This window comes from Rhamphochromis longiceps, linkage group LG17 (assembly GCF_057381845.1).
Source record: "Rhamphochromis longiceps isolate RC_006_pf linkage group LG17, R_longiceps_female_GT1.1, whole genome shotgun sequence".
In the NCBI taxonomy this organism is placed as follows: Eukaryota; Metazoa; Chordata; class Actinopteri; order Cichliformes; family Cichlidae; genus Rhamphochromis; species Rhamphochromis longiceps.
Window position 1 is genome coordinate 14,609,829 of NC_140573.1, and position 27,139 is coordinate 14,636,967.

The window sequence follows — 27,139 nt, forward strand, 5'->3', positions numbered from 1 at the left end:
TTTTTATTAAAAAAAAAAAAAAGACATTAAATATTCAAAATCATCTCCTTTCTCAGAGAAAAATAATAGCTGTGTGATTTCTAGTTAGCTATGATAAAAAAAAAATCATTGCATGATAAACTTGAATACATTTACCCGTGAACAGAGAAGAGTCTTACCAGCAAGAAGAAAACAAAAGCAAGAAAGGAAAAGATAAAAGGTGACATTACACAAGTGTGACCCTGGCTCTGCTAACAGACTGGGGCAGGATGGCTGGGTGTGCATGGAGAGAACTGACTTACTGAGAGGTGAGAGGTTCACTGGCCTTAAGAAGCAGTGAACTACGATGAGGATGTATCTGAATGTCTGACTGATGTAGATGTGCACAGAGCTATCCAAAGAGCAACAGAAGGAAAAGGTTGATTTAAAAAAAGAAGAAAACATTCATTAGTGATTATATTCCCCAAAGTACACTGAATCATAGACTTTTGCTGTGCAATTGGTGAGTCACTGGTGTTCATAAGAAGTTTGGATCAGCTTATAGTTCTTTCTTATATAAATAAGGTTTTTTTATTTTTACGTACTGTACATGATGTCTAGTCAGACACAAAGCTGGCCAGGAAATACTAATACTAATACTAATACTAATACTAATAATAATAATAATATATAAAAAGACACACAAATATTAGGGAGGGAATAGCTTAAACATATTTTTATGTGTGTCCTCCCCCTTAACATCAAGTCTTTGAATAGATTGGATATAGCACCAACAGGCTGGTTCTAAGATGTTGCTGTCTGTTAGAGGAAGTTTACAGCCGATGTTTTTTATGCTACCAAGCTACTGGGCAAGCATTCTTTGTCGGCGCTCTCTCCACTTTTCAAGTCTTTACACAGGACGCAGGAGAGCATCAGGGCAGGAAGCTCCTCGAGGAGGACCACACCTCCTCCCTCGGACCCCCTACCACTTGTGTGAATGCATATTTGGTGCCGTGTTCACCTTGTGGAGATTTGTTGGCGTACGATCATACAAGCAAGTTTTTTCAAAGAAACAACAACAACAACAACAACAACAACCAAAAGAAAAGAGAAAAGAAATAGTTGCATTGAATGGAAAACTTCTAAAGGGGCTGATCTCTAAGTTTGCTGTCAGAAGTCCTGGTGTAGTTTTGTTTCTTTCTTTCTTACATTTTTTTCCTCCTCCTCCATAGGTTAGTATTGTTTTTTGTTGTTGTTGTTTTTCAAACTGTATCACACTCTTTCATCTGACATTACCTAGGAAAGGAATGCAGATGCTGATAGGTCCAATTGTCTTTAACTGCATGCATTGACAAGTAGCAGTGCAGCTAAAGTGCTTTAAGTGCTTGTGCTTGAAGCATGAGGGGCAGCTGGCACCTGTGGCAATGCAAGCCAGTCATACCGGGCTCACCCCGATTAAAAAAAAAAAAAACCTACACCAGGTTGCATCACTGACAAGAGAGGAGTACTGGAGGTGGGCAGGGTGCTGGAGAGAGGAAATTAGGCACACGGATTGGACACACCTTCCAACAGTAGGGGTGAAGACAAGAAGGGTTGGATGGGCTAAGTGAGAAGATGTATGACAGAGGGGCTGAAGGCCAAAGGGGGACATGGATGAAGACAAGAACAGCAGGGGCACCAAAAAGAAAGACGAGAAGTTAAACTAGCCAAAGTGATCCCTAAAATTGCAGAGCAGCATGCAAGTGCTTAATACTCCTCTGAAAAGATGTCTTTCAGATATCAAACGTGAACCTGTTAGCATGACAGGACACTCTGAAGAGCTTGTGACTTGCTATTGCTGCAGGGACTGGCAGCTGCAGTTACCAAAAAAATATGCAAAATTCCACTAACCATTCCTGCTGTTGCTACATAAGCCATCTTTCCACTGCTCATTCCCATTGTCATTTTCACTTTGGTTGGCTTTTCACATCAACAAAAGAGTTGACCAACCTTCATAAAGTATCATTTTCTTTCTTTTTATGCCAATTTAGTGGATGTGTTTTCAGAAGCTGGTGAAATTCAATTCAATTCAATTCAATTCAATTCAATTCAATTCAATTCAATTCAATTCAATTCAATAGTTGCAAAACACAACAACAGTCACATCAGGCACTTTATACTCCAAGGTAAAAACCCAACAATAATAAAGGGAAAACCCCCAAAATCAGATGACCCCATATGAGCAAGCACTTGGCAAAAGTGGAAAGGAAAACTCCCTTTTAACAGGAAGAAACCTTAAGCAGAACCAAGCTCGGGAAGGAGCAGCCATCTGCCATGAACACTTGGGGGTGATGGGAGGGAGACAAGACAAAATATATACTGAGTCAGAAAATCTTCCCTCTTACATATTCTGTGATCACTTGACATTAACAGAACAAAAACTGTATTCCAGGAGCTTTATTGCATTGTCTCCTTGGCCAAGCAGCATCTGTAGATATAACGTAATAATAACGTAGCTTTAGCATCCAATAGAACTATAAGTTTACACTCTTAAAATGTGTCCCGAAGAACTGGACTTTCCTTCAAAAGCAGTTTAAGAAGTTTACAGTGCCATGAAAACTTTTTTTTCCCTGATTTTTTTTGTTATTTTGCATTTTAATCACACTTAACAAATTTTAATGTTAGACAGAGATAGCCCTGGTTTTCGAACATGAATGGTCTGTTTAAGGTCACGCCAAAGCATCTTAATCAGACTAGACCTCGACTAGTTCACTCCTAGTCCACTGTTTTCTTGAGCCATGCAGAGGTGGACTTGCTGGGGTGCCCTGAATGTATTGTATTGCTGCATTACCTTACGTGCCCTTCGGGCACATGGCACAAACTGATGGTCGGAAATTCTCATTCAGGATTTTCTAGAAGAGCAGAAATCCCATTACTTTTTTTTAGTATGAATGGCCAAAACAGGAGGTTTTTATCAATATGAAAAGCCGTCAAACTTATGAAAATACAGTTAAAAATCCAAAACTTCTGTTTGTGCTTGTTTATGGTGAGCAGCAGATCAAACAAGATAAGAATTCTAAATAGCTTCAACGCACATTTTCATTAAGACACTTAGACACTGAGCCACGGCTCTGTGCTACATGCACACATTTCCGCATCTCTGCCATTAAAAGAAACTTTATATATAGGTTATTTTATGTAATATTCAATACTGAACTGCAATTTTTGTCTTTTTTAGAAAAGCAATTTTTTATTCACTGTTTTCCTAAACGCCTTGTTTTTATAGATTTACTATGAGGGAGAATACGCATCAGGTTTAAGGCCTGGAAAAGTTTGAAAACTTTTGTTTTCCACAATAAAAAAAAATAAATTAGGATCACCTTAGCCAGCTCCTAATTTTATAAATTCTGCACTCGGGTTTGCGTCTCCAATATCATTGAAATGCACCCAGATGCAGCTAAGTTTGAACAGCTTTTCCCCTTGCTAAACAAAAACATTATTTGAAAACTGCATTTTGTCTTTCCTTTGGCTATCTGTGTCCAATATTAGAATTCATTTGATGACCTGAAACAATTGGGTATGGCAAATATACAAAAAAAGGAAGAAGAGAAGGAGAAAATACTGTTTCATGGCACTGTATCAGGATCTTTGTGTATACTGTTTTAGTTATAGCTGCTCTCCTCATCAAAGATGCAAGCCTCAAAATTGTCAAGCACGATACTCATAAGGTAGCTTTTCAGTGAAGTATTGCTTTATGCTACTGAAGAAGAGGAAGAGCTGAATCTGAAGAGGAGGTAATGAAAGGCTAGTTTTTAAGGCACTGTGGCTGCATGGACTGCCTCCAATCCCTTTGCCCTGCAGGTTAGTAACAAGGAACTAGAAACAGCAAGGCTGCCCCCCGAGCTGCACTAAAAAGTTGAAGCCCTACCATCTAATATTTTATAATCCTTCACTTAATAATGGACCCTGAGCCAGAGTGCTATGTTTTTTCTGCATTGTTTAATGGAGCAGGGCCTGGGGATGGGCAGTCAGACATCTCTAAACTGAGTTTAGTGACATGCAGTATTTACACAAACAAACACACAAACTCACACGCCACTTGCATGCAGACATGGAGCTGTGCATGCATGTTACACAGCCACACACACACGCAGTTACTAACTGGCAGATGGGCACACAAACACAAACAAACAAACAAACAAACAATGGCGTTGGTTTTTTAAGAGGTGGGGGTGCAGGTCACAGTCACAAACAACTCCTCTTTAAAGTGAGTGGAAAAATCCCTCCTTCCTCTCTCTAAAAGAATAGTGCAGTTGACGGGTCCCCCTCCCCTCCCCAGCTTTCAGCTTAAACCTTTATTTTAAAAAAAGGACAGAGGTGGTTCCCCCTAGCACAGGACAGATAGCTGTGATGGACAGAAGGCTGTGCGCTATCCTTTACCCCTCCCACTCACCTTCCCCTAGTCCCCCCTTCCCTCCCTCCAACAGAAGCAGGACCTGAAATCAGAGGTCCAGAGTTCCTTCAGATGTTTACATAAAACTAAATGCAAGAGCACAGTGGGATCTCGTTCTTTCTCGCCCCCCTCACCCCCTCGCCCATCCCTCCCCCATATTACACCGTCTTCCCCTTTCCATCCACTTTTTGTTCCTCCATCCTCTCATTTGCTCTCCAGGTTGTAGCACTGCTTCTCGCCCCACTGCCTGTCATCGTAGCCGGGGAGAGGCTGCCCATATTTGTCCACGCACCAGCAGTAGCCCCGCCTCCTGCCTTTGGACGGACGGCACTGTAAAAAAAACACGAGGAAGAGAAGACAAAGAAGTTTAGTCTGCCACTTGTTCGATTTCACAGAACCAAAGGTACACCAACCGGTGTCATAAGCAAGATCATCGCTCATCGAGCTTTGACATCCACCTCTAGTTTGGGTGGGGTTAAAAAGGTAGCAGAGGACTTATCCCTCTGGGAAAACAGATTAGCGTTTCCACGGAGAGGAATTAATGCCTTGACACAGCTTTAACAACACCACCTTCAATGTGCATGCTTGTATTATAATAACACCCCATCCCTCTGTTGGTTTTCAGATCTCAGATGCTTGTCAGCAGGCCAAGTCATGCCTCAGCAGAACTCTCATTAGACAAACCCGTCGATCACGGAGTGGAATGCCCTGCTACCTGAGTTTTTATGTGAGTAAAACATCAGCGATACACAACACACACAATGCAGGGGTTTGCTTTGTGTAAGACAGTAATAAATGCATCATGATTAGAACAGGAGAGCTTTTGCAGCAGCATTATGTGTGGGCAGCGTGCTGTTGAGTTTGCCCAATTTAGGTGCTGTGGAGGAGTTTACTTTGTGCTACCGGCCACTGGGGGTAAATGATGAAAAAGCAGATTATTTCTGATAGAGAGGCGCTTGGAATGAGGAATGCTCTGAGTGAGTGAGAGTGTAGAGTGTGAAGGTAAACATGGGGTTGCTAAAATATTTGCCAAGGCCAGTTGGAGGGCTGCAAACCAGTGCTGCTATTCTGGGAAGCTGGCAGGCACTCAAAATCATCTGGAGTTAATTATGGCCTGCCCCAGTGCACGGGGCGCATGTGAGTATAAACACACGTTAGCAAATACGCAGCAGCACACAAACAAGAATTGTATGTGCTGCACACATACCCCCACCCCCCCACCTGCTCCCACACATGTACGCAGTAATATCAGATGTCCCACAGGAGGTTCGGCTTTGTAGAGTGGCAACTTTATGAGGTGCATTTTGGGGGTACACATGGAACAGCACAATCAGTTAAACCAGGTTCAGATCTCAAATTGTCCCACTCCTCTTAGCTCCCATCATCTCCCACCGTGGGAGTGGTGAGAGAGAGGTAAGAAGTCCAGCCACGACCGAGATACGCCTGTCTGCCTCGATGGCAACCGTCGGTAAGTACCGGCAGTCTAGGTGTGTGATCAGAAAGTATGTACTTGTCATGGATCGCTGTGTGGCAAGCAGGAGGAGGACCCAAATGCAAAACTCACAGACACGGGGATGAACTCGAGAAACACAGCTTTACTGCTGGCACGGCAGAACACAGGAAATACAAAACTAAACTGGGGAAACGTAAACTAACACTCGCAGGTAGACACAGGAAGATCCACACAACATGAGGGAGAACGCGACGCCGAACAGAGGAGACGCAGACAGAAATACACAGAGGGTTAACGAGGAAAGTGGGAACACACGGGGAACACAGCTGACACAGATAACCATAACGAGACAGGGCGGGGTGAACATAACACTGACGGGAGACGGGCAGAGTCAAACAGGAAGTACAGAGGTTCAGACAGGAGGAGAGAGAGCACGGGGAAAAAAGACATAACGGGCTGGGGAAACATGGAATAAAACATAAGGAGAGACGAGGGCTCATAAATACACAGAGGGCACACAGGGGGTAAAAGCCACGAAGGGAAAACACTTAGGGAACAACACAACAGGGCAACTCAGGAAACATGGCCTAAATAGGGAACAAAATACAAACATACAAGAAAACTAAGAACACTGGGCCAACATGGCCCAGGACCATGACAGTACTGTAAAGAGCACATATGTTTTTCTTTGCACACCAACACTTTCTATGTCTTTTCTGCATGAGTTCAAACACTGTTTCACTCAGCCTTTCATACTTAATTTTAATTTTTAACTTTTATTACATTATGCACACCAATCACCCACAGCTCTGTTAGGTCTAAATTATCATTGATGATGACCTGAGAACCTGAATCTCTAATCTCTAAGCCCAACTTTTCTTAAAAAAAAGAAAAAAAAAGACTAAACTAAATGAATGCAGTACCCCATTTAGGGAAAGTGTCAGATTGCATTTTAGTAACATGCTTAAGGTGTTGGCCCGAGCAGTGAAGGAAGTCAGACACAGGTTAAAGTGTTTTAACTTGCCAGTGTATCAGTCAGGGATGTAAAAAACAACAAATTAAAAGCTGAAAATCTGCACTTCAATCTCAAACTGAGTGCTATACTTAGATTTCTAACATCTATCAGTAAACATTGTAAACAAAACTGCAATGTTCCTTGGCACAGGGAGACAGATGGAGTGTGATCAGGTGTCCTTTTTCCAGTGTAATCAAGATTCATGTACAGCCTGAGTGCATGATCAAAGGCAGCTTTATAGAGACAGCAATCTATTAAAATACCTCACTAACAACTAGTGGAGTCTGGAGATAGGTACACGACCACATGTGCCCCTAACATCATCCAGGCATTCTTGTCTGTGAACTCAGTATTTTGGTTGTTATCGTCTTCCTACTCCTGTCCCCTTGGAAAGATGGAAAGGAGAGGAAAAATGTGCATGTGTGCTTATCCCTGTTGCTTGGCTACCTTTTAATTTCTATTCCAGCCTCTGCAGTCCTTTCTTTAGTGCTTCACTCCAAACACACGCATAAGTACAAAACATCCACTAAGCAGTGAATGTCACTACAGATGATGCTGCGCACAGAGCCAATGCTGACCGGTTGAAAAGCTGGAAAGGGAACAACAGCTAAGTTCACCAAGAAGGGAGAACAAAAGTTAACAAAAAGTAGCACAAAAAGAGCAGACAGCAGCTGCAGTGGATGGTTTTCATTGTTTGTTTGTTTTCACCTGATTTCTCTTACTCTCTCTTACTCTCCATGGATGTACTCTCTCTGCTGAATATGTCCATCCCTTCATGACACAGTGTATCTATCTTATGCTGGCTTAGTGCAGCATAACAGCCATGGCACAAAGCTCAGATCATTTCAAACTGGTTTCTTAACATAACGATGAGTTTGCTTTACTCAAACAGCCTCCACAGTCACCCGATCACATGCAGAGTCCAAACCCTGCGCCAGCCTAAATCCCATGCCCTATATTCTGAGCCTCATAGCCCCAAAACTAGCCCTGCCTGGTCCACATGGTTGTCACTAAAAAAAGCAACAAAAAACAAAGCATATTTCATCTACCTTGCAAAGCCATAATGCTACCTTTATGAGGTGTGCATGCATGTGCGTTGTGTGCATGAATGCAAGCTCTTGTAATGCTGATCTTAATAGCTAACAGCAAGGCTGCTGGGCTTCACGCACATTAAAAAGAGCCTGGTCTGACCACTGGATAAACACCAGCTCATAAAATGCAATGTGTTTGTGTGTGTGTGTATGGGCGCATGTATATGTATTTATGTAATCAAGCGGGCATCTGTATGTGCTTGCAAGTGCATTTGGGAGTAGCTGCAGGATATTGCTTTTTCTTTAAAAAAGTGTCTAAGTGAAGAGAACTCCAGAATAATTTGTTTGTTTTAGAATATTGGCAACACACAAACTTTAAAATAGAGTCTTAAATATTGCTTCACAAGTTTACAAAGTGGTAGACTGGAAGAAGGGAGATCAATATAAGTAATGACTCGATGTGGTCAAACCATAGAGGGAGAAGAGGGTAAATTTAAAACAGTGTATTTGGACGATTATCTCTAAGAGAAAGATTTCTACATATACACTGCTTAACAAATTTATTAGACCACCACCCAATGTAAGGTTTATTAACATTATTAAAAATTACATATTTAATTTTTGATGTTTCTCTAATGGCTCATCCCCCAGTTTGCACAAGCTCTTTAAAGATGATTAAAAAGTATTTACTAATAAAATATAACTATTGCTGTTTCATGTAATAATAATTTCCAAATGTACTGTTTTACAGTTCAAATTCAATTCAAATGCCAAATTGCTGTTTACTTGCAGCAGAAAATTCATTTTAATGGTAGTTAAGTTTGGGTTTAATTTAATAACTAATTTAACTCAGCTCAGTGATTAAAGTCATGTCTAATTTCAAACACGTTTTTGACATGTATAATTTATAACATCAATAATTTGTTAAGCACTCTATCTGTTAACCATAAACATAACCACCTACTAGCCAATATTTGCACATTAAAGCTTCATTTATTTCTACTTGTGTTAAAGCTACATCGATCTATTTAATATTATTATGATAAACATTGATTATCTTTTAGATACAACAGTGTTACATATAGTGTAATATAGTTAGTGTGACAGAGTCAGCTACATTAACCCTCTGAGATCCAAGTCATCATAGCTGATAATCCTTATCAAGACCCTACTCTGTTTTAGCGAAAAGCAAAAAGGGATATTTTGGGAAAAAAATGTGTAGGTGAATAACATGGATCATTCTGTGTTCTCCTGGTAACCCTTAAGTCTAACTACTTATGTGAATGTTAATTTGACACATACGTACTATGAATCTTAAAATGCCAATGGCACACCCCAATAAGAGCAGGCTCTCGCAGTACAAGATGCTAACCTGATCAAGTGTCTATGGATGCGCTGCTCCACAGTCTGCATCCAGTAACACACAGAATCCTAAAGGAAACACTGCCAACATTCCAGTGACAACCAGGACACCCCCAGAGGTTCTGCCAGCATGTCCTGTCAGAACAGAGCTGAGACATAATATTAGGCAAGTGATTTTAATGTTGCAGCTAATGGATGTATACCTCCCAAAAAACATTCATACATGTTTGTTGGCACATGTAATTGAGTTCAATTAAAGCAAAAATAATAATCGCCATTATTTTTGGTCAGTAACTTTGGAAATATTATAATTTATTGAAAAACAGATATACTTTTTCATGTTAAAAAAAATTATATTTACATTACTGTTAATGGTAGAGCACTGTGCATTTACGTTCCCTATCACGAACGACAAGACAGGCATATCTGAGAGCCTAAACAGAGAGCTACTTCAGCAACCCCAACAATGCAAAATATGCAAGAAAGATCTTCCTGCTAAAAGTGGAAGAAACAAACTTGTTTCACCACTTGAGGCAAAAACACATAGCATGGAAAGATAAATAAAAAAATAAATAAATGGCTCAAACCCAGCACTGCCGGAGCGCTTGCTATCTGCATTCCATATGAGAGGAAGAATAAATCGTTTATGGATTACTGATGGAGTTAATGGTGCTGCTTTAAGTAGTTGCTTAAGGCAGGGCTTTAAGCAACTACTTAAAAAGGTGGACCCAAGATACAGCCATATTTTGAATTAGTGTGTGTCAGCATGTCTGGACTGTTTTGTATGTGTCTTCTGTGCCTTTAAGAGTCTCTCCAGGTCCTCCTGATTGGTTGAGCTGTTTTGGGCTGGCTTTGGTCTGGCGGCTGCTGATTGGCCCCTATTATCAACTGGCTGCTTCAAAAAGCCCGTCTCCAGCAGTTGTTCCCCTGGCAGCAACTGGCAGCAGCAGATCTGTCTTCAGCCTCCAAACTTGCAGTGCTTGATCTTGTGTGTATTTTGACAACAACTAGGTTTTTTATATAGTATTGTAAATAGTCGTGTCCATCTGTAAATAGCACTAAAGCAGAAGAGGTGAACTGTCTATATAATTTTGGACGCTTTGTCTTGTTTATGAAGCTAGGGAGTTCGAGGTAGCACTTGTCTTTTGTTTGGTTTTGTTTCATGTAGGGTTGAGGTAGCACTTTTCGGGAATAGCTTGTTTGGTTTGTTATTTTGGCCTTTGTTCACCCTGGAGTTTATCCTTTCAGTTTTGGTGTTATTGGTATAGCAATAAACCTCACCTTTAATGATAAAATGGCTATTGGGTCTGGCTTATGGGACGGGGTGGGGACACCCTTTTGAACCCCTTTGTTGCGCTTCTGTACTCCTAGACCGGGACATAACACAATACTGTAGGTAGAAAATAATGTTCACTTTCAGCTTTTTTGTGTGACAAGGTTGGGGAAGAGTTTCAAAGTTTTACTTGTGTGTAACCTATACTTTTACTTAAAATTTCAGAGAAAAACACCACCTATGCTGCTGTTGTGCTTACATATTGACTTACGCTGTATCACTACTGTTACACTACAGGATGCTGCTGCTGACACCTTGTGGCAACTGATTCAGACTTTGATTTAGGTGATTTAGGTCTGTCACTTTGTTTTGTTTGCGCTATTAAATATTGGTTCTCACGAGCCGCAATCACCAATAAAAGATTAGGTATTTACTTTTAGCATCAGAAATATCATCATCACACATTTCCTTTACTTTGCCACCAAACTGAATACATTTCAAACATTTATCTGAAATATGAAAATAAATGGAAATTCCTCTGACAAGAATATGAATAACACCTTTCAGGACTTTACAGAGTTGCCTAATTTGCAGCATGAAAAAGGGATTTTTTTATTTATTGAAAATGTTAATATGCTCAAGTAAAACTACTGAGAAGTACAGTTTGGTTATCGGCATCTAAATTTAGGTACTGTGTTGGCATCAATAATAAAAATATTCCCCTGCTCTGCGTATTATGCATGAGACACTGGAAAAAGGGGCTTATATTTCAAAGTGAAGAAGAAAGAGAGATGGATTATAAATCTAGGGAGGGAAGAGAACTAGAGAGAGACAGGGTGAAAATAGCTGTCTGGATCCCCAAAGGTTGGCCAGTTATTATAAAGCCATTGTGGTTGGTGTGTACATTTCCACAGATCCTTCTGAGTCACGCTCAATAAGTCAACCCTTATGGGCCTGGCAGTGTCAGGACCTAGTGAATGAGGACGCAGAAGGGTACACAGGCACCTGGCTCAAATCCTTAACCCACAGCCTCCTCCTCCTGCTCCTCTTCCTCTTGACACACACTCAAAACTCTAAAAGAGTACACACAGAGACACACACTGTCGTTCCATTCACAACCCTCTGCAGGGTGATTCCTGTCCAAACAAGGAAGGAAAAGCCAGGTGGGTGGAAGGGCAGGATGGACGGAATGATGGAGCGGGCAAGCAGAACAAAAGATGTGTGGATGACCGTAGGCACGGCACAATGGGGGTAATGATGGGTGGTGAAATGATGAATTAAAGAGAGAGTGAGATTTTGAGGGATGTAATGAGTGGTCAGTGTTGGGAATGCCTGGCCTGAATGGGGATACTGAGCCAATTCATATAACTCCAGCTAAAAATAGGTTCCTCCTTGCAGTTTTTTGCTAATGGCACGTACCTTTCTTATATGAAAATAACACAACTATAGGGTTGATACGTGAGCATGGGTATGCCAAAGAGGTAAGATGGAAGCCTAACCTTAACCCTGACCCCACCCTTAAACCAGTCACCTGTGACTGGGTGAATGTTAAGAGGTCAAGGCTACTGCTTCCACTCTCCTCACTGGCTACATTGCTGCACCATTTTGCATTTAAATAGAAAAGTACAGCAACAGAGGTTGAATGAAGCTTAAATGATTAACGCAACTTGAAGTGTTTCCGACACATAGATTTTTTATTGGAGGAATAAATTAATTATGACTTATTTCAGCATTTATTTCATTTTCATTCTATTGCTCTTATTTTTGAAAGTTCAGGTGCTGTTAACCCCCTATCTCTAGTCCTTCCCCTAACACTAGTCTGACTAGTGCTGTGATGGACCTCAGTGTCATTTAGCTAAAATCCAGACACTTAAACCCCATAGCTGCAGAATGCAACTGGGACAGTGATTCTTCTTCTGCTCTAGAAAAATGGAATTAGCTATACAGCGACTCTTACTAGAATCTGTCTCGGATAGTGAAACAGTCCATGTGCCACGCAAGCAAACTCACCAGGGCTGCAGTAGAGCCACGACTAACCTTGCTACCTACAGTTCATTATAGTGGAGTTGGAGTCATTCCAGGATGGGAGGAACTGACTTGAGAGGGAGTATATGCACTTATATGGACAGTCCATAGGAGCTAAATAGTCTAATACTTTTTCTTTTTCCAAAATATGATTAAATAAAAATAGTGCCGGGGAACCACTTTGAAAGTGTTGTTTTCCAAATTACCACTAACTTGACAGTGGAACAAGCTGAACCATAGCAAACCTAACCAATGGTGTAAAATAATGTTAAACTGTTGAGACAAAAGTAGTTCAATGTACATTATTCAGTTGGTAACTGAGTCAGCTTTGGGTTTACATACATGTCTGTGAGTCAGAACCCTGCCTTCTAGAGACTTGAGTCCAGGTGGGGGTATTGCACGCAGCAGAATAACTCATTCAGCTCAAATAGCATGCGACAACTTGTCTGAACATTTGTTTATCTATAATGACATTGCTGTATGAGCTCTGAGCCACACTCACCCTTTTGCACATGTTCCACAAGTTGCCTATGGATTCATGACAATTCAAACCCTAACCCTAACTATAACCTAACTTATTTTATTTAAGAAAATGTTCTTCTCAAGTCTTGGCTAACAGTGAAAAAAGAAAATAACTATTCAAACTGATCCTAAAAACTGTTTACATTTTTTTTTTTTTCAAAAACCATATATTTCTCAAAAATATAGGGTTGGGGTTAAAGTTAGGGTCGTCACTGGGTTACCTGTTTAAAACTCCAGCAACACTTGCAGGATACATAACAACCTTTTTGTTTGACTCGTGCAACAATGTTTGACCAAACGCATGTGTCTTTAGGGTCAGCTTTGACAGCTTCACAATTTGTTGTCTTGGAAGTAAGTTATGGTGTGCCAGAAGCGTCTACTTTGTTTTGACAAATGCATTAAGCCATATTCATAGCCACGCATTGTTTTCATAAATGTCTTCATTTACATACTCCTATAGCTATGCAGGGAGAAGGATGATGGAATGGAATGAAAACTGCATTCAGTCCTCTAAAAATCTAACAGCAGACCGCAATGAAGGTGGACACATTACAAATCCTATTTTATTATAAATGTCTCTGGAAGAGAAAAGGGATGGCAAACATCCACTTTCTGTCACTTATCCATGGCAGGCACTTAGGCTCTGAGGCATTCCCAAACCAGCCCAGAGGCACTCTCTCTCTAGTGTATCCTGGTTTAGTCCTGAGATCAGCCCACACATTGATATGCCCAAAACACCTAACTAAGCAGGCAACCAGCAGGCATCCTATTCAGATGCCTAGACCAGCTCTTCCAATGTGGAAGGATTCCTTCTGAATCACAAAGCTCCTCAACCTGCCTCTATTGTAGAGTCGGAACAAGAAACTTATTTCCTGCCCTGACTGGAAATGAGCTCCTCGCACACAGCTCTTGATCATAGACACCACACCATCCTTCCATCATAAAGGATGGCAGGGTACCCATGAACATGACCCTGAGATATGAACTCCTCCATTGGGGGCAAGTATGAATGCCGCCATTTCCCCATTGAGAGCCATAGCCTCAGACTTGGAGGTGCTAATTCTCACCAAAGCCGCTTCACGCTTTGTTGCAAACCACCCCACTGCCACTGTGACCTGGAGGTTACTGTTTGATGACAGAACCACATCGTCTGCAAAAAGCAGAGAGTAGATCCTGAGGCCACGTCTACAGTAGCCTGGATGAATTTGAAAACGGTGTTTTTGTCTGCACTATCATTTTCAGTCGCTTTCACAGAGTTGTGCGTCCACATTGAAAAGGTCGAAAACACTTACACGCCAGTACTGCGCATGCGTGAAACGCAAGACGATTCGACCTTTTTTTTAAATGGACTGACAATGAGGTGGAGTTGTTGCTGTGAGTAACACAAAAGTGCAAAGTTGCAAAAGCGAGTGAGAATTAAAGAATTTGAAGAAAAGCTATCTGGAGCATGTACAGACTGATATTAATCTTTAATAGATTGAGAGCAAACAAAACAACTGCTGTTTAATGCCTCCACTATCTTAGTTTAATTGGTCACACGACTGCATCACATGACTAAAATGTGTCATCGTTTTCAAAAAGGCTCCAGGTTCACTGTCCACACTGTTCGCTGTCCACGCTGTGTCCACACTGTGATGCCAAAGTATCCGCTTTGGAGGGCGTTTTCAAAACGCCGCCTCAGTGTGGACGGAAGGCCAAAACAAAGAGAAAAAGATGTGTTTTCAAATGAAAACGTATTAGTGTGGACATGGCCTGAGACCACCACCATTTCTTGACCGCACTTTGACTGAACCAACAAATTCTATCCAAAAAAAAAAAAAAAAAAATGCAAATAGAAATAGTGGCAAAGGGCAAAGTCCAGCTTCAGCCCACTACAAAAAAAGTTATCACATTTTAACAATGACCCCTGCTGATGCAATACAGCTTATGGATGCCTATGGATGGCCACCACAGTACCATGACAGGATCTTCACCTGGGTATGCCATCATAGTGGGAAGGATCTGGACAGGAAAAGAGCCTTCATAAGATAAGATAAGATAAGATAGAACTTTATTAATCCCTCGGGTGGGTTCCTCTGGGAAATTCGACTTCCAAAAAAAGCACAGCAACGACCAAAGTTACAGTTACAGAACTGTTATATATATATACACACACACACACACACACACACACACACACACACACACACACATATATAAATACAGAGACAAATATAAATAAAATATACAAAGGGGATAAATAGAATAAATAGGAATAAAAAATAAAAATACAAGTGAATTGCACATTTCAAGTATTGAGTCTATTGCACTGTTGACTATTTACAAAAAGTATTGCACAAGGTATTGTACAGTGAGGTGCAGAGGCACTACAGCTTAGTTGTTCCCCCCTCCTTTGTCCTCCTGTTTCCCCTCCCTCTCCCCTCCAGAGAGGAGTTAAACAGTCTGATGGCGTGTGGGACAAAGGAGTTTTTAAGTCTGTTAGTTCTTGTCTTGGGGAGAAGCAACCTGTCACTGAACAGACTCTTCTGGTTGTTTATGGCCGTGTGCAGAGGATGCCCAGCATTGTCCATAATGTCCATCAGTTTCTTTAATGTCCTTTTCTCTGCCACTGTCACCAGAGTGTCCAGCTTCATGCCGACCACAGAGCTAGCCCTCCTGATCAGTTTCTCCAGCCTGGATGAGTCCCTCTTTGCTGTGCTGCTCCCCCAGCACACCACAGCATAGAAAAGTACTCCAGCAACCACTGACTGGTAAAACATCCTCAGGAGCTTCCTGCAGATGTTAAAAGACCTCAGCCTCCTGAGGAAGTACAGTCGGCTTTGGGCTTTTTTATACAGGTGCTCTGTGTTGCATGACCAGTCCAGTTTATTGTCCACCCACAGCCCGAGGTACTTGTACTTGTTGACCACCTCCACCACCTCCACCTCCTCCCCCTCTATCTGAACTAGCAGTGGACCTTCATTACAGTAGACAAGTCATATTTTTTTAAACTTCCAGTCTTTTTATGGCCCACAATTTTAGTTTTAGTTTTAGAAGTTAATTAACTACCAGCAAGCTCCGGGAAAATGCTGTTAAATTACTAGTTTTATTACATGCCGTTCTCTACTCCCCAACTCTAATTAAAACCTTTCACAGTCAATGGCTCAACAACAAACATGCCAGCATAATCCCAGAAAGATACATTCTGCAACAACTGAGCAAATTACACGGAGAGTTCAGCAGAAATATAAGCTATATAAGCTATCAAGTGGTTATTTAATTGATTTTTTTTTGTCTTTGGCCATTAAAAATGTCACTGTTAAAATTAACTGTTACTGAAATGAGTCAAATCCATGCCCGCCCACATGCAGTGACTTTGAAAAAATCTTTAAGGCCCATTTCCTGATTTCAATGAGAAAAGCAGTTACACTTAGCACATAAAACGGTTTGAGCTCCTGCCTTTCAAAAAAAAAGTCCCTAAGCTGAATACAGGACTTTCTGGTTTCCCTGAAACTACCAGGAAGAGGTCTTGTATTATCAACTGTCGGACGTGATAGTACTTTAAGCAAAAGTTGTGGAAAAAAAAACTCTTGTCATAAAAAAACTGCAACTGAAATTCAACATCTATTAAATCGCTTTTGTCTGCTGTTGTACTTAAAAAAAAATCAAATGACAATTATATGTGGCCTTTAAGGGCTTTTCATCTTAAGCTGAAGATACGGACACGCAGCATGCACTATTCAGATTTAGATAAACACACAGTTATTTACTGGAACTTCAGAAACATAGACACAATTGGAATAGTATAACTTCTGTTCTCCTTTTTCACTTCTGTGAATCTGTGTGTGAAAATGTTATTTAATCCATCATCAGCGTCTTCCTGACAAGCACTTCAAAAGTGCTGTAACGCAATTAAGGATGCAAAACGCTGACTTAAAGTTCTTAATTTTAGTTCCCCCTGAGCCATCATCGCTAAAAGTTAAATAAAAAGCTACATTTCTACAGCATTTCATATTTGAGGGGATATACTCATACAGAGGTACAGAACCTGCATATTAGGTATAAAGTTATGCTACTTTTTTCTCTGTTTAGTCCTTCCCCCCAACCTCATCCCTCCCACCTCCTTTCCCTGCTCCCTTCTTTTCAAAGTATTGTCACCCTAGACGGTTCACACGGTCTCCTCTTCACCATGTTTCCGGTCATAAATCTCTACAACACACCGTGAAGGCACATCCCCTGAGACGGATTTAACACAACACTCCGCACCCCACTGGTGCTCTGAGAAAAGGGCGACAGGAGCTGGCACACTGCCACACACACATTTGCAAACACTCCAACCAGAACTGACACTTTCCCGGTAGATATTTTGTTGAAGGAATCCAGGAAATGAGCAAGGTAGAGGCTGACTTTAATGAAAGTAGCAATGAAACTACTGTGGAGAGACCGTGGGGAAAGAGTGAGGTAAGAATTTAGAAGACAATTCTTTCTTTTTTTTTTCTGTGTGTGTGTTATGGCTTGAGTTGGACTCTGACTCATGGTGCTTGTAGGGGGTTTTCGGTGACTCATGCTTTTCTCAGAATGGGCCTGTGGAATCCCTCCGATAAGACTCCCCACCCCAGGAAATTGGATAGTGGTATTTGTCACATTGTGTGTCTCACTAATGGCCCACAAGCCCTCCTCTTCATCCACCACCTTCCGCCGTCTTATCCCTTTTTCCCTCAGGTCACAGCACATGTCACCCACCTACAGTGCTCTGCCAAATGTCAGCTTCTTTGCTCCCCCCTGCCATCTTTCAAATGAGTAGCCTATGGGTGGCCCCAGTCTGCACTACGAACGTGAAAAACTAAACCAGTGACAGCCTGTTTGTTTTTTTACCTCACCAACAGCACCCCACACCTACTCTCCCACACCAAACTACTGCCATCAAACAAGCGCCATACATATACTCCCCTGCTGCCACATCTACCATGCCACACACACTCCTGGACCACATTCTTACATCCCTACCCCCCATACTCTCCCACACCACACACCCACAAACACACCTGACCGACTTCATTTCCTGTGAGGCATGAGTCAGACGGCTGGAGTGCATTTACTGGAGTAATACATGGTTATTAGCCATTCTGATAATATAGTGTTGATGTGGCTGTCAAGGCAACCTGGGCTGCAAAAAAGGGGGATTGTGTAAGTGTGGGTGGTTGGGATGAGTCTTTGAGGATTCTTTGGAAGTGTTCAGGCATGCGGTGGGTCTATTTGTATGTCCGCAGGTGTGTGTGTGTGTGTGGGTGTGTGTGTGTGTTTGAGGGACAGAGACGAGGTATAAAGAAACAACAGAGATAAAACAGCAGGGAGAACCAGTCACCTGCTTTTTCTTGTAGAAACCCTTTCTGTCACAGTTGGGTATGCGGAAGCCTCTCGGGTTAAGCACGTTGCTGATTTTAAGGCTGTTAAGGATGCTCTCCATCTCCCGCCGACATGGCCCCTAGCAACATAGCAAACAAAAGCATTAATATTAGGCCGCCATCCTTACACATTCACAAACAGGAAGAACACCGGGCACAGCCATGCAAGTTCAAAAGTTTGTGGTGAACATCAAAGCCTATAAAAGGTACCGTGTTGAACCTTTAATGTTTTATCCTACTAATCGGCTCCAAAGCTAAACGTATCATATCAATTCTGATGTAATCCATTATTCTTATACTTATTCTTATAATATGTTTAACATGCCATTGAGCTTCTGGATTTTTCCTGCAGTTTTAAATAAAGTTCTGTAAGTTTGAGCAACCTATGCTGAGCCCGTGTCGAAGTGCAGAAGCAAACACACTGTAAGGTCCAGGTTGAAGAGGTTAAATCCCAAAATGAGATAGTCACTTTGTGAAAAAGTGGTACCTTCTGTTACAAAATGTTTGTAATCAAAACTACTGGTGTTTAAACAATAGTAGATAACATAAAAGTACCCTGTGGATTTTTGGACCACAAATTGCACCGTATAGCTCCGCTATAATGAGAGATTTGCCATATTGTTTGTATTTTGTTTCTTTCCTGCACATGAAAGAAGCTACACATTCATACCACCTACCATGGCTTGACAGTATGCATTTATGCGATCATAGTTGGGCCACAGTGGAATGTTGACCTACTTTATCTATGAGACAAACTGGCTAATGCACAGTTTGCTTCTTTATAGAATATAGATCTTTATAGAGAGCTTTCTTTTGTTAATTCAACACTAAATAGTGTCAGAACTTGGTATAGTTTGTTGAAACCTGGGTTGCAAATATTCCTCAACAACGTGCAAACACATATCATCATTTACATTTCACTGCTTCAAATGGTGCCGCAGCATCGTGGCATATCAGCAAGCATAATACATGTCTTGATTGCAGCTATTGATTTGAACTCTCTTCTATTTTCACTGCTAATGGCATTTCTTCAGAATAACTTATCCAGACTTAATGTTGTTAAAAAATATAATAAAGTTGGTGAGTTAATTAGCTAGCAAAAAAGTTCTGTTGTTTGAAACACGGTGAAGAGTTCTGCTCTGCATTTCCCTCTCATTTTCTGGAATATTATATAAAGAGTTTTAAGCCTTGAACCAAGCTGATTAGCTATAGGCTAAATCATAATCATAAAAAGACTTCTTCTGGAAAAAAATAATAATAAAAGAAATGGAGGGAGGGGCAACGCCACAAGACTGTACATATTTACTTTTAATGGTAAAGAAAATAATGTATTGCAAATCCCTGATTCCACAGTGATCGACTTCCAACCTTTTTCTCAAATGTAATGTCTCAAAAATATTTGTTATCAGTGCCATATAATAATAGCTTTGCATACATATTGTAGTTTGTATTGTACGTGTGTATAAAAGTGACCTGAAGTTTGCCAGTTTAAATATTTGTGGTTGCAATCGCCTTCACAAATCAGAAACATCTCTGTTTCAGTTTACAATTATAGTTATTTTCCATGACATCATGAATAAAATGCTTTTGTATTAAATCAAGGTGGATATCATGCTGAATTTCTACATTGTGTCATAATGTAATAGCTCACAGTAAGTCTGCTTTTATGGTTACAGAATTATGGTTCATAATGAAAATCTCTGTGGAGAATATAAATGGGATTTTTATTACGGACTGTTACACTCTATGACTAGGCTGCTTTCCCAGAATATATATTTTTTATGATGCACAGTTTTAATAAAAAGTACTTATAAATAATGCAGCTGACCAACTACTGTTACTTTTGAGTTCAAAAATCAATATTAGTCTTAATGTACAATAATTATTGCAGTGAAAAGAGCTAGGACAGATGAAAAGCTAGCTAAAAACCTAGCAAGCTAACAACCTCCTAACAACTCTCAGTTGCAGACTTTTCAAGTAGCAACTTACTTTCATTTCTGTAATTGGTTGTTTTTGTTTTGGTTGCAGTTGTTTTCCCCCATAGTGCTACAAAATGGCTAAAGAGCTCATTTTAATTGGCTAGCAAAAAATAAATAAATTCTGCTAAGACTGTGACACTAGTCTTTCGTCTCATCTTGGGATTTGTGCCATTACTGGGATGGGCAGTGTGCAAGGCAGTGTTGTTAGAAAGCAGGTGTGCAGTAGTCCTTTTGGTAAACACTTTTTATTTGACAGCAAATAAAAATGGCCATAAGCATTTGGATTGCTGATTCAGCAATCCACATGATGCAAAAAAGTGACACAAAATAACAAATTTTTCAGATCTGAACTGCTCGTGTAATGTATATCCACAATGAAAGTGTTGTGTTTGGGGAAAATTCGTCTGAGGAAAAATAGTGTTACTTTACTATTTACTATTACTGTACAGATGCACATTATGAGCTATGGTCAAAATTGTTACAGTGGCCTCATTACTCAAATCTGTTTAATCAGATTCAAAACATCTGAAATATCAAACTTGGTTAGAAAAAATAAATGCCGCAAATTTGTCCAGCAAAATTACGAGGTCATAATTTAAACTACTATTAACGCATGATATAGTCAGACAGATTTTACACGTCTGGTGTGTAAAGGCCTAAATACTGAGGCCTAGGTTTGAAGCTTCCCTGAGGGCATTTACTGTGTCTTCTCCCTGGTCCTTCTCCCAGCATTCCTGTCTTCTGTCCACTAGCTTATTAAAGTCAGGCTAAAATGCCCCCAAAACAATACATACAAAGAAAGGCATGGGCATTTTATATATTTAGTGAGATTCCAGGTATTTTTTTTTCCAAAACAGCAATAATCTCATAGTTTTAACAGAAATCTCATTGCCTGGTGTGACTTACATACTCATTCTCCCTCTTGCTCTCCACAGAGAAGTTGTGCACATCCGTATTGGCGCCTCCTGATAATGATTCCACCTTGTAGCTCTGGGTCTTCCTGTTCTCACCCCTCTGAATTAATATGTTGTGCAAAGGAGGCCTGGTGTCCATCGAGCCCCTACTATGTCCATCCTTCACAGTTCCCACGCCAGGCAGCACTGGAATTGTCTGGGTGACATTGACAGAGTCTTCGACCTGATTTCCAGCATTTTCTACATGGAAAGTGCAAAGAAAAGTTCTCAATTTAACAATTTTATGGTTTCATACATATAAATTGGTGCTTAATAAAGACAAATAGTGACATTTAATGGTTGATTCTCTGTCTTGATTCTTGTAAAAATTTTACAACCCTCAAGTCAGTTTAAAAACTTGTCATATCTGGATTAAATTAAGAAAAGACACCAGAGATTGTTAGGTGTTAAGTTGTCTAAATGTAAAGAAGAAGCTTTTGGAAATCTGAGTCAGCCTAGTCCTCTCTCCCCAACCGGTCATGGCAGATCGTTGCCCCTCCCTGAGCCTGATTCTGTCGGAGGTTTCTTCCTGTTAAAAGGGAGTTTTTCCTTCCTACTGTCGCCAAAGTGCTTGCTCATATGGGGTCATATGATTGTAGGTTTTTTTTCTGTACATACAATAATCTGTATGTATTGTTGTAGGGTTAACCTTACAATATAAAGCGCCTTGACGTGACTGTAGTTGTGATTTGGCGCTGTATAAATGAAACTGAATTGAAAGTGTATTTAGGTTTGTTTGATATGGACGTAAAATTGCCATTTCTTTTTTTCATTAATATTTAATGGAAACATCTTCCTATTATCTCTTTTCTGAAGCACAAGTGGAGCTTAAGCTGCGACCTCAGAATCAAAAGCCAACATGTCATCGCTGTTCTGTTTTGTATAGAAATTGCCATATTACAAAATGACTGCAAAATGCTCGCTTGTGCTCATTCAATCCAGCAGGAAATTCTTGACTGTGTATGAGGACCCTGTTAAAAGCAGACAAAATAAAGTTAGCTCATTGCCTTGTGGGATGTTTGGAGCCAGAATTGAAGCCAAGTAATAAACAGAAACATGACAATTTCATATCCACAAATTTCCACAGTATGCAGGCCAAGAGATAGAGTCACAAGGAGGAACTGAGCGTAAACAAGACCTTTTAAGGACCTTTAGAAGAAACGGTTGTATATATGTTTATGTGTGCATATATAAGGTGGGGAGAAGGCTGGGACAGGTATATTAATAGCCAGTGGTGTTGGCAAAGATTCCTGTCAAATCGTTAAACACAGCAAAGCAGGGACCATCTGTCTGAGAAGAAGAGGGGGGCTTCAGATGTTCCTCACTGAAATAGGAGAGGACCAAACTACCACCCATGTGCCACCCGGTCGACCACACCACCGCAAGGCCACAGTGGAAGGAGCTTACTGATCTCAGAGACGACGTCCTGGAGAGGCAGAGGGATGATGGGAACACACATGCAGCGACTCACACACACACACACACACATACACACCCAAACACAGTTTAAAACTGTTAACTCAAAGCAGATTTTGTGTTTAAGAGCTGTGGTGAGGGCGGCGGACGGGCATGTAGGGGTGTAGCTCGTGTGGGCAGGCAGGCTAGCAGCCCACCCTTTCTCTGTGACCACCTGATCAGTTAGTGATGCGGTGGAGCTCCACAGTCTCCCAGGCTCACGAGAACTGAGAACAACAACTTGGATGTCAACAACAGCGTGTGCTGCAATAGAGCAGAATCTGAAAGTGCCTTTCAACCTGAGGCACCCTCCACATGTTTTGCCCCAAACTTTTCAATAACAGCCATATATGTCCACAAGCAGGGACAAAAGAATTATGCCCTGTTTTAGATTTCTGCAAGCATTCCTTTTTATTGTCAATATAAACTTTTTTATAACCCTTCTAGGAAGTCTGGGGTGTTTTAGATTGACACATTACGCAATTTGTTTGTATAATAGCACAGGGGTAAACAGCACAAACTGCGGTGAGGAGGAGAGCTTGTTAATGTCTGGGAGGAGATCCTGTGCTGAATCTGGGGACATGGCTGTGGAAACCGCTGAGCTGCATCAACACACTCTGACCAACAGGGGCACTTGGGGTCATTTTCTTCCTCTCCGCCTCCTTTTCTGGATCTCTTCTCCAGTTGTGCAGATGGAGAAGGAAACAGATCAATACCCATGTCAATACTGTTACTGGTAGTTCTTATTTTAGGTGGATCTGGAAGCTGGAAAGTAAGTGAAAGAATGAGAACTTTGTATTTGTGTGTGTGTGTGTGTGTGTGTGTGTGTGTGTGTGTGTGTGTGTGTGTGTGTGTGTGTGTGTGTGTGTGTGTGTGTGTGTTTATGTTTGTATGACACTGTCACTGCTGAGTGCTTGTACACCACGCATTAGTGTGGCCAAACCAAACAACCAGGAAAAAGAAAACACACACATGGGCTCTTGGGTGCCTGACGTCAGTTGTGTGCCCAGACGCACAACCATGTGTATTCACATGTAGGTGACATGTGTGCCATTTGACTAGTGTGAGCAGCAGCCATACATTTAAATAAAAGACCAGGCATAGGATGGCTCTCAGTGTGACAGTTAAGAAATCTAGCATTGGTATTCAATGCTAATTGGCTGTGATTGTGTGTTTGAATACTTGCGTTGGGAATTTCATCCCTGTTTTGTCAGACAGAGGTATCAAACATAAGGCCCGGAGGCCAATTCGGCCCTTTGGATACCTTTGGAGAATGTGAAGGACATACATTTTGGACTTTTAACTGTATTTTCACAAGTTTTACAGCTTTTCCTATTTATGAAGACCTTTGTCACATCCAGTTATACTAAATCAAAATAGTTAAGTTATACATATCTGTATTTTACACATTTACTACTTACAGTTTGACCCCATAGTTATGACAGATATTTTCCATTTACTACAGAGGCATGTAGAAAAAATGAGTGAGGGGAATTTCACTGGTCCAGCCCACATAAGATCAAAGTGGGCTGTATTGGCCCTAGATATAAAATGACATTGACAGCTGTGATCTAGGCTGTCTGCACCAGGGAAGCACATACTGTGCACATCCATGCTGTGTCCAAGAATCCATTAGCTTTAACATAAGGGCTTCACAGCAGATAGGGACATGGTCTGCACTCGGCCTCAGCTAAATACTATAAACCATAAACTTACAGAATATAAATGGCAAATTCTGGTTTGGGGGACTCTGTGTGTGCATATGCTACTGTGTGCATTATGAAGAAAGGGAAGGAGCAGTAGTGTCCTCTTCTTAAAACTATTTTCAAGTGTAACATGTCAATCATAAAACTCCTCGTGTTCTGTTTCATATTTACGGACGATGTTCCAAAGGGACTTGTAGGAAAGCAGTATTAGCTGACGTGGGACCCTCCAACTTAGAAAGTCACGACTCCTGTTATGAAGTCAAACTTTTAGGAGTCTAGTGGGATTTGTTTAACGCAGGCCAGCGCACAATTGTGCAATGTAACCCCCCACCCCCAAACACAGACACACACGTATTGTTGTGATTTGCCAAAAAGCCCGGAAAATACGTTTTTGCATCTTTCTTTGTGCTTTTTAATCACAAGCAGCTCTGTCACAGCATCTTTAGCCCAGCCACTATAAATGCCTCACATTTAACCCAGGAGGGAACTGTTGGACTTGGTCAGCGAAGAACAGCACCCTAATGGGCAGGGCGCCTGTCAAAGTCAATGCATAATAGCATTCAGGGGCGCACACAAACATACCCACACAAACACGCACACACGGGCAACAAGGTGTCAGAGAATCATTAAAAAAAGAAAAGAAAAGACTTCCCACCTTCTTTTTGCGGTGGCATGAGAACGCTGTTCAGTTTTTTGGGACTCGAACACACTCCCCGTCCCTCCAGGAGAGCCTGCAGGGGTCTGCTCTCCCCGGGCTGGTGCCGACAGGTCAAGCCGGAGCCGCAGCGCCCCGTGTACACTCCACACGGTTGTCCCTCTCCGAGGGCGCACGTCATGCAGCAGCCGCAGCCGGGCTCCTTCACCCGCTCCACACAGTCTTTCGGCAGCGGCTTGCACTGCAGGAGCGCGCCGGCGTCGCAAGGCTCACATCGAACCACGGGGCCCACAGTGCCGGCGAGCCGGGCGAATGCAGCCAGCGCGGCAACCAGACAAAGCACACAGACATCGGGCATTCTACCGATTAAGCTGGTCACAAAGGGACAGTATGTGAGTTGTCACGTAGGCTTAAGGGGACTCTCTGTGACACAGCGAGCTGGCTAGCCTTCTCCATCTGTATTTTCTTTTACGCGAAGTTCTCGTTTTTATACAGACAGAAAAAAAACAGCCAACAGGTCACACCCTCCTCCGTATGAATAATGTAAATGGAGAGCCCCGATATGAGGGACCGCTATATCCAGTCTCGGGTGGAGGTGAGTGGGGGGCAGCCGCTGAAAACATTCAACTCTTTGAATCCTTTAACGTATTTTACTAAGTTCTGTTCATCTAGTGCGCTTCCAGCTCCAAATCTGCTCCGTCCATCTGGTTCCCCTGTAAAAGGAAAAGCCAAGTTATGTCAGCAGGTTGAAGCTGTTGGCTTTTTTATATACTGTTTACTAGTATAAATCACTTTCATTTTCATTTTGCAGATAAGATGACAAACTGCACCAAGGACAGTTCTCATGTGGTGACTGCTCCCAAAACTCCGGGTTTGGGAATTTGAGGGTTCTGCTCCACTGGTCCGATCTCCTGCTGGCATTAATCCTATGTGAGTGAGTGCCACTGGTGTTACCCCAAGCTCCCCCACCACACCCACATGCAAAACTGATAAAACATTCCTCTGGGTAGGTGTATAGGTGGCCTCATACTATAACAATAATTTCTTTGCATATAGTGTTTGTATAAGTGTGACCGCATGCTGGACTGTGGGTGCAGCCAAAGAGGTATTGTTTAACTGCTCTGGTCTGCTAAAGCTGCAGAGATTGGATGCACATGCCAGCTACCAAGCACGTGCAGACCAGACTGCATACCTGACCCTTTTTCGCTCGGTATCCAGACCCCCTTGTGCCTTTCCTCCTGGATGCCTCCACCCTGTCATTGACCCCACAGGACTTCCAATTATTAAAAAGAAAATGTTGTGATTGTGCAGGCTCAGCATCTGCCCCCCTCTACGTTCAGCATATCCTTCTGTTCTGCAATAACAAACGCAAGAGGGGGGCACACGCTGAGAAAATAATGTAATAAGTATAGTCCGTTGTGTGATTTCCACCACAGAAGCAGAAAAAGTGTTGAGACTCCATTATGAAAAACAAGCACTAGGTAAGGAAACACTCCCAGAATAGCGAGAAAACGTCTCCAGCTGAGATTAGTTTTCTCATTACTTGACATGTTTTTTTCTCTTTTTGCATTTTTCAGCTTTTTTTGCATCTGAAATATTTCGATTCTGATCTGTGGCTTGTTTATTGTCTGCCCATCTGTCCAGGGTTGAGTTTAACTAAACGTACAGTTTAGACTAATTCAGCAGAAAGACACTTTTGGAAAACTGTGTCCACTTAGTATGAATACAGAAAACTTCTGGTTTGTGTCTATAAGGGGTGACCGGGTTCATTGTGATGCGTTGTTATTGTTTGGCTGGCTAAACCAGCCCTCATATAAAACATGTAAACAGACTTGATATGCTGTTCTCCAGTTTTATGACAATTTGCTTGATTAGATATTGCGAAACGAAAAACATATACAATGGCATGTGGCAGAGGTAAACAGACATTCACTGG

The 27,139-nt window shown here is 41.5% G+C and overlaps 1 protein-coding gene across 2 annotated transcripts; it reads right to left on the reverse strand.

The window, feature by feature from the left end:
- igfbp3 (insulin-like growth factor binding protein 3) lies at positions 1 to 25,701 on the reverse strand. 2 transcript variants are annotated; one of them, XM_085386348.1, is made up of 4 exons: positions 25,204 to 25,701; positions 21,345 to 21,588; positions 18,416 to 18,535; positions 1 to 4,720 (listed from the first exon to the last, which is right to left on the reverse strand). In XM_085386348.1, the coding sequence occupies exons 1-4, from the start codon at positions 25,559 to 25,561 to the stop codon at positions 4,549 to 4,551; spliced, it is 894 nt and encodes a 297-aa protein (XP_085242474.1). In that variant the 5' UTR covers positions 25,562 to 25,701; the 3' UTR covers positions 1 to 4,548. The 2 variants fall into 2 exon arrangements, with proteins under 2 accessions (XP_085242474.1, XP_085242475.1); XM_085386349.1 differs by having other exon boundaries at positions 4,512 to 4,720; positions 21,341 to 21,588; positions 25,204 to 25,698.
- Between the last annotated feature and the right edge of the window lie 1,438 nt (positions 25,702 to 27,139).

What these genes read in the sequence shown, in the direction of transcription:
- igfbp3 (XM_085386348.1), bottom strand. Translation starts at nt 25,561, where the DNA reads ATGCCCGATGTCTGTGTGCTTTGTCTGGTTGCCGCGCTGGCTGCATTC. An exon ending in CATGCCACCGCAAAAAGAAG is followed by an intron (nt 21,589 to 25,203) that starts GTGGGAAGTCTT and finishes CTTTCCATGTAG; the next exon opens with AAAATGCTGGAAATCAGGTC. An exon ending in GTTTCTACAAGAAAAAGCAG is followed by an intron (nt 4,721 to 18,415) that starts GTGACTGGTTCT and finishes TTTTTTTTACAG; the next exon opens with TGCCGTCCGTCCAAAGGCAG.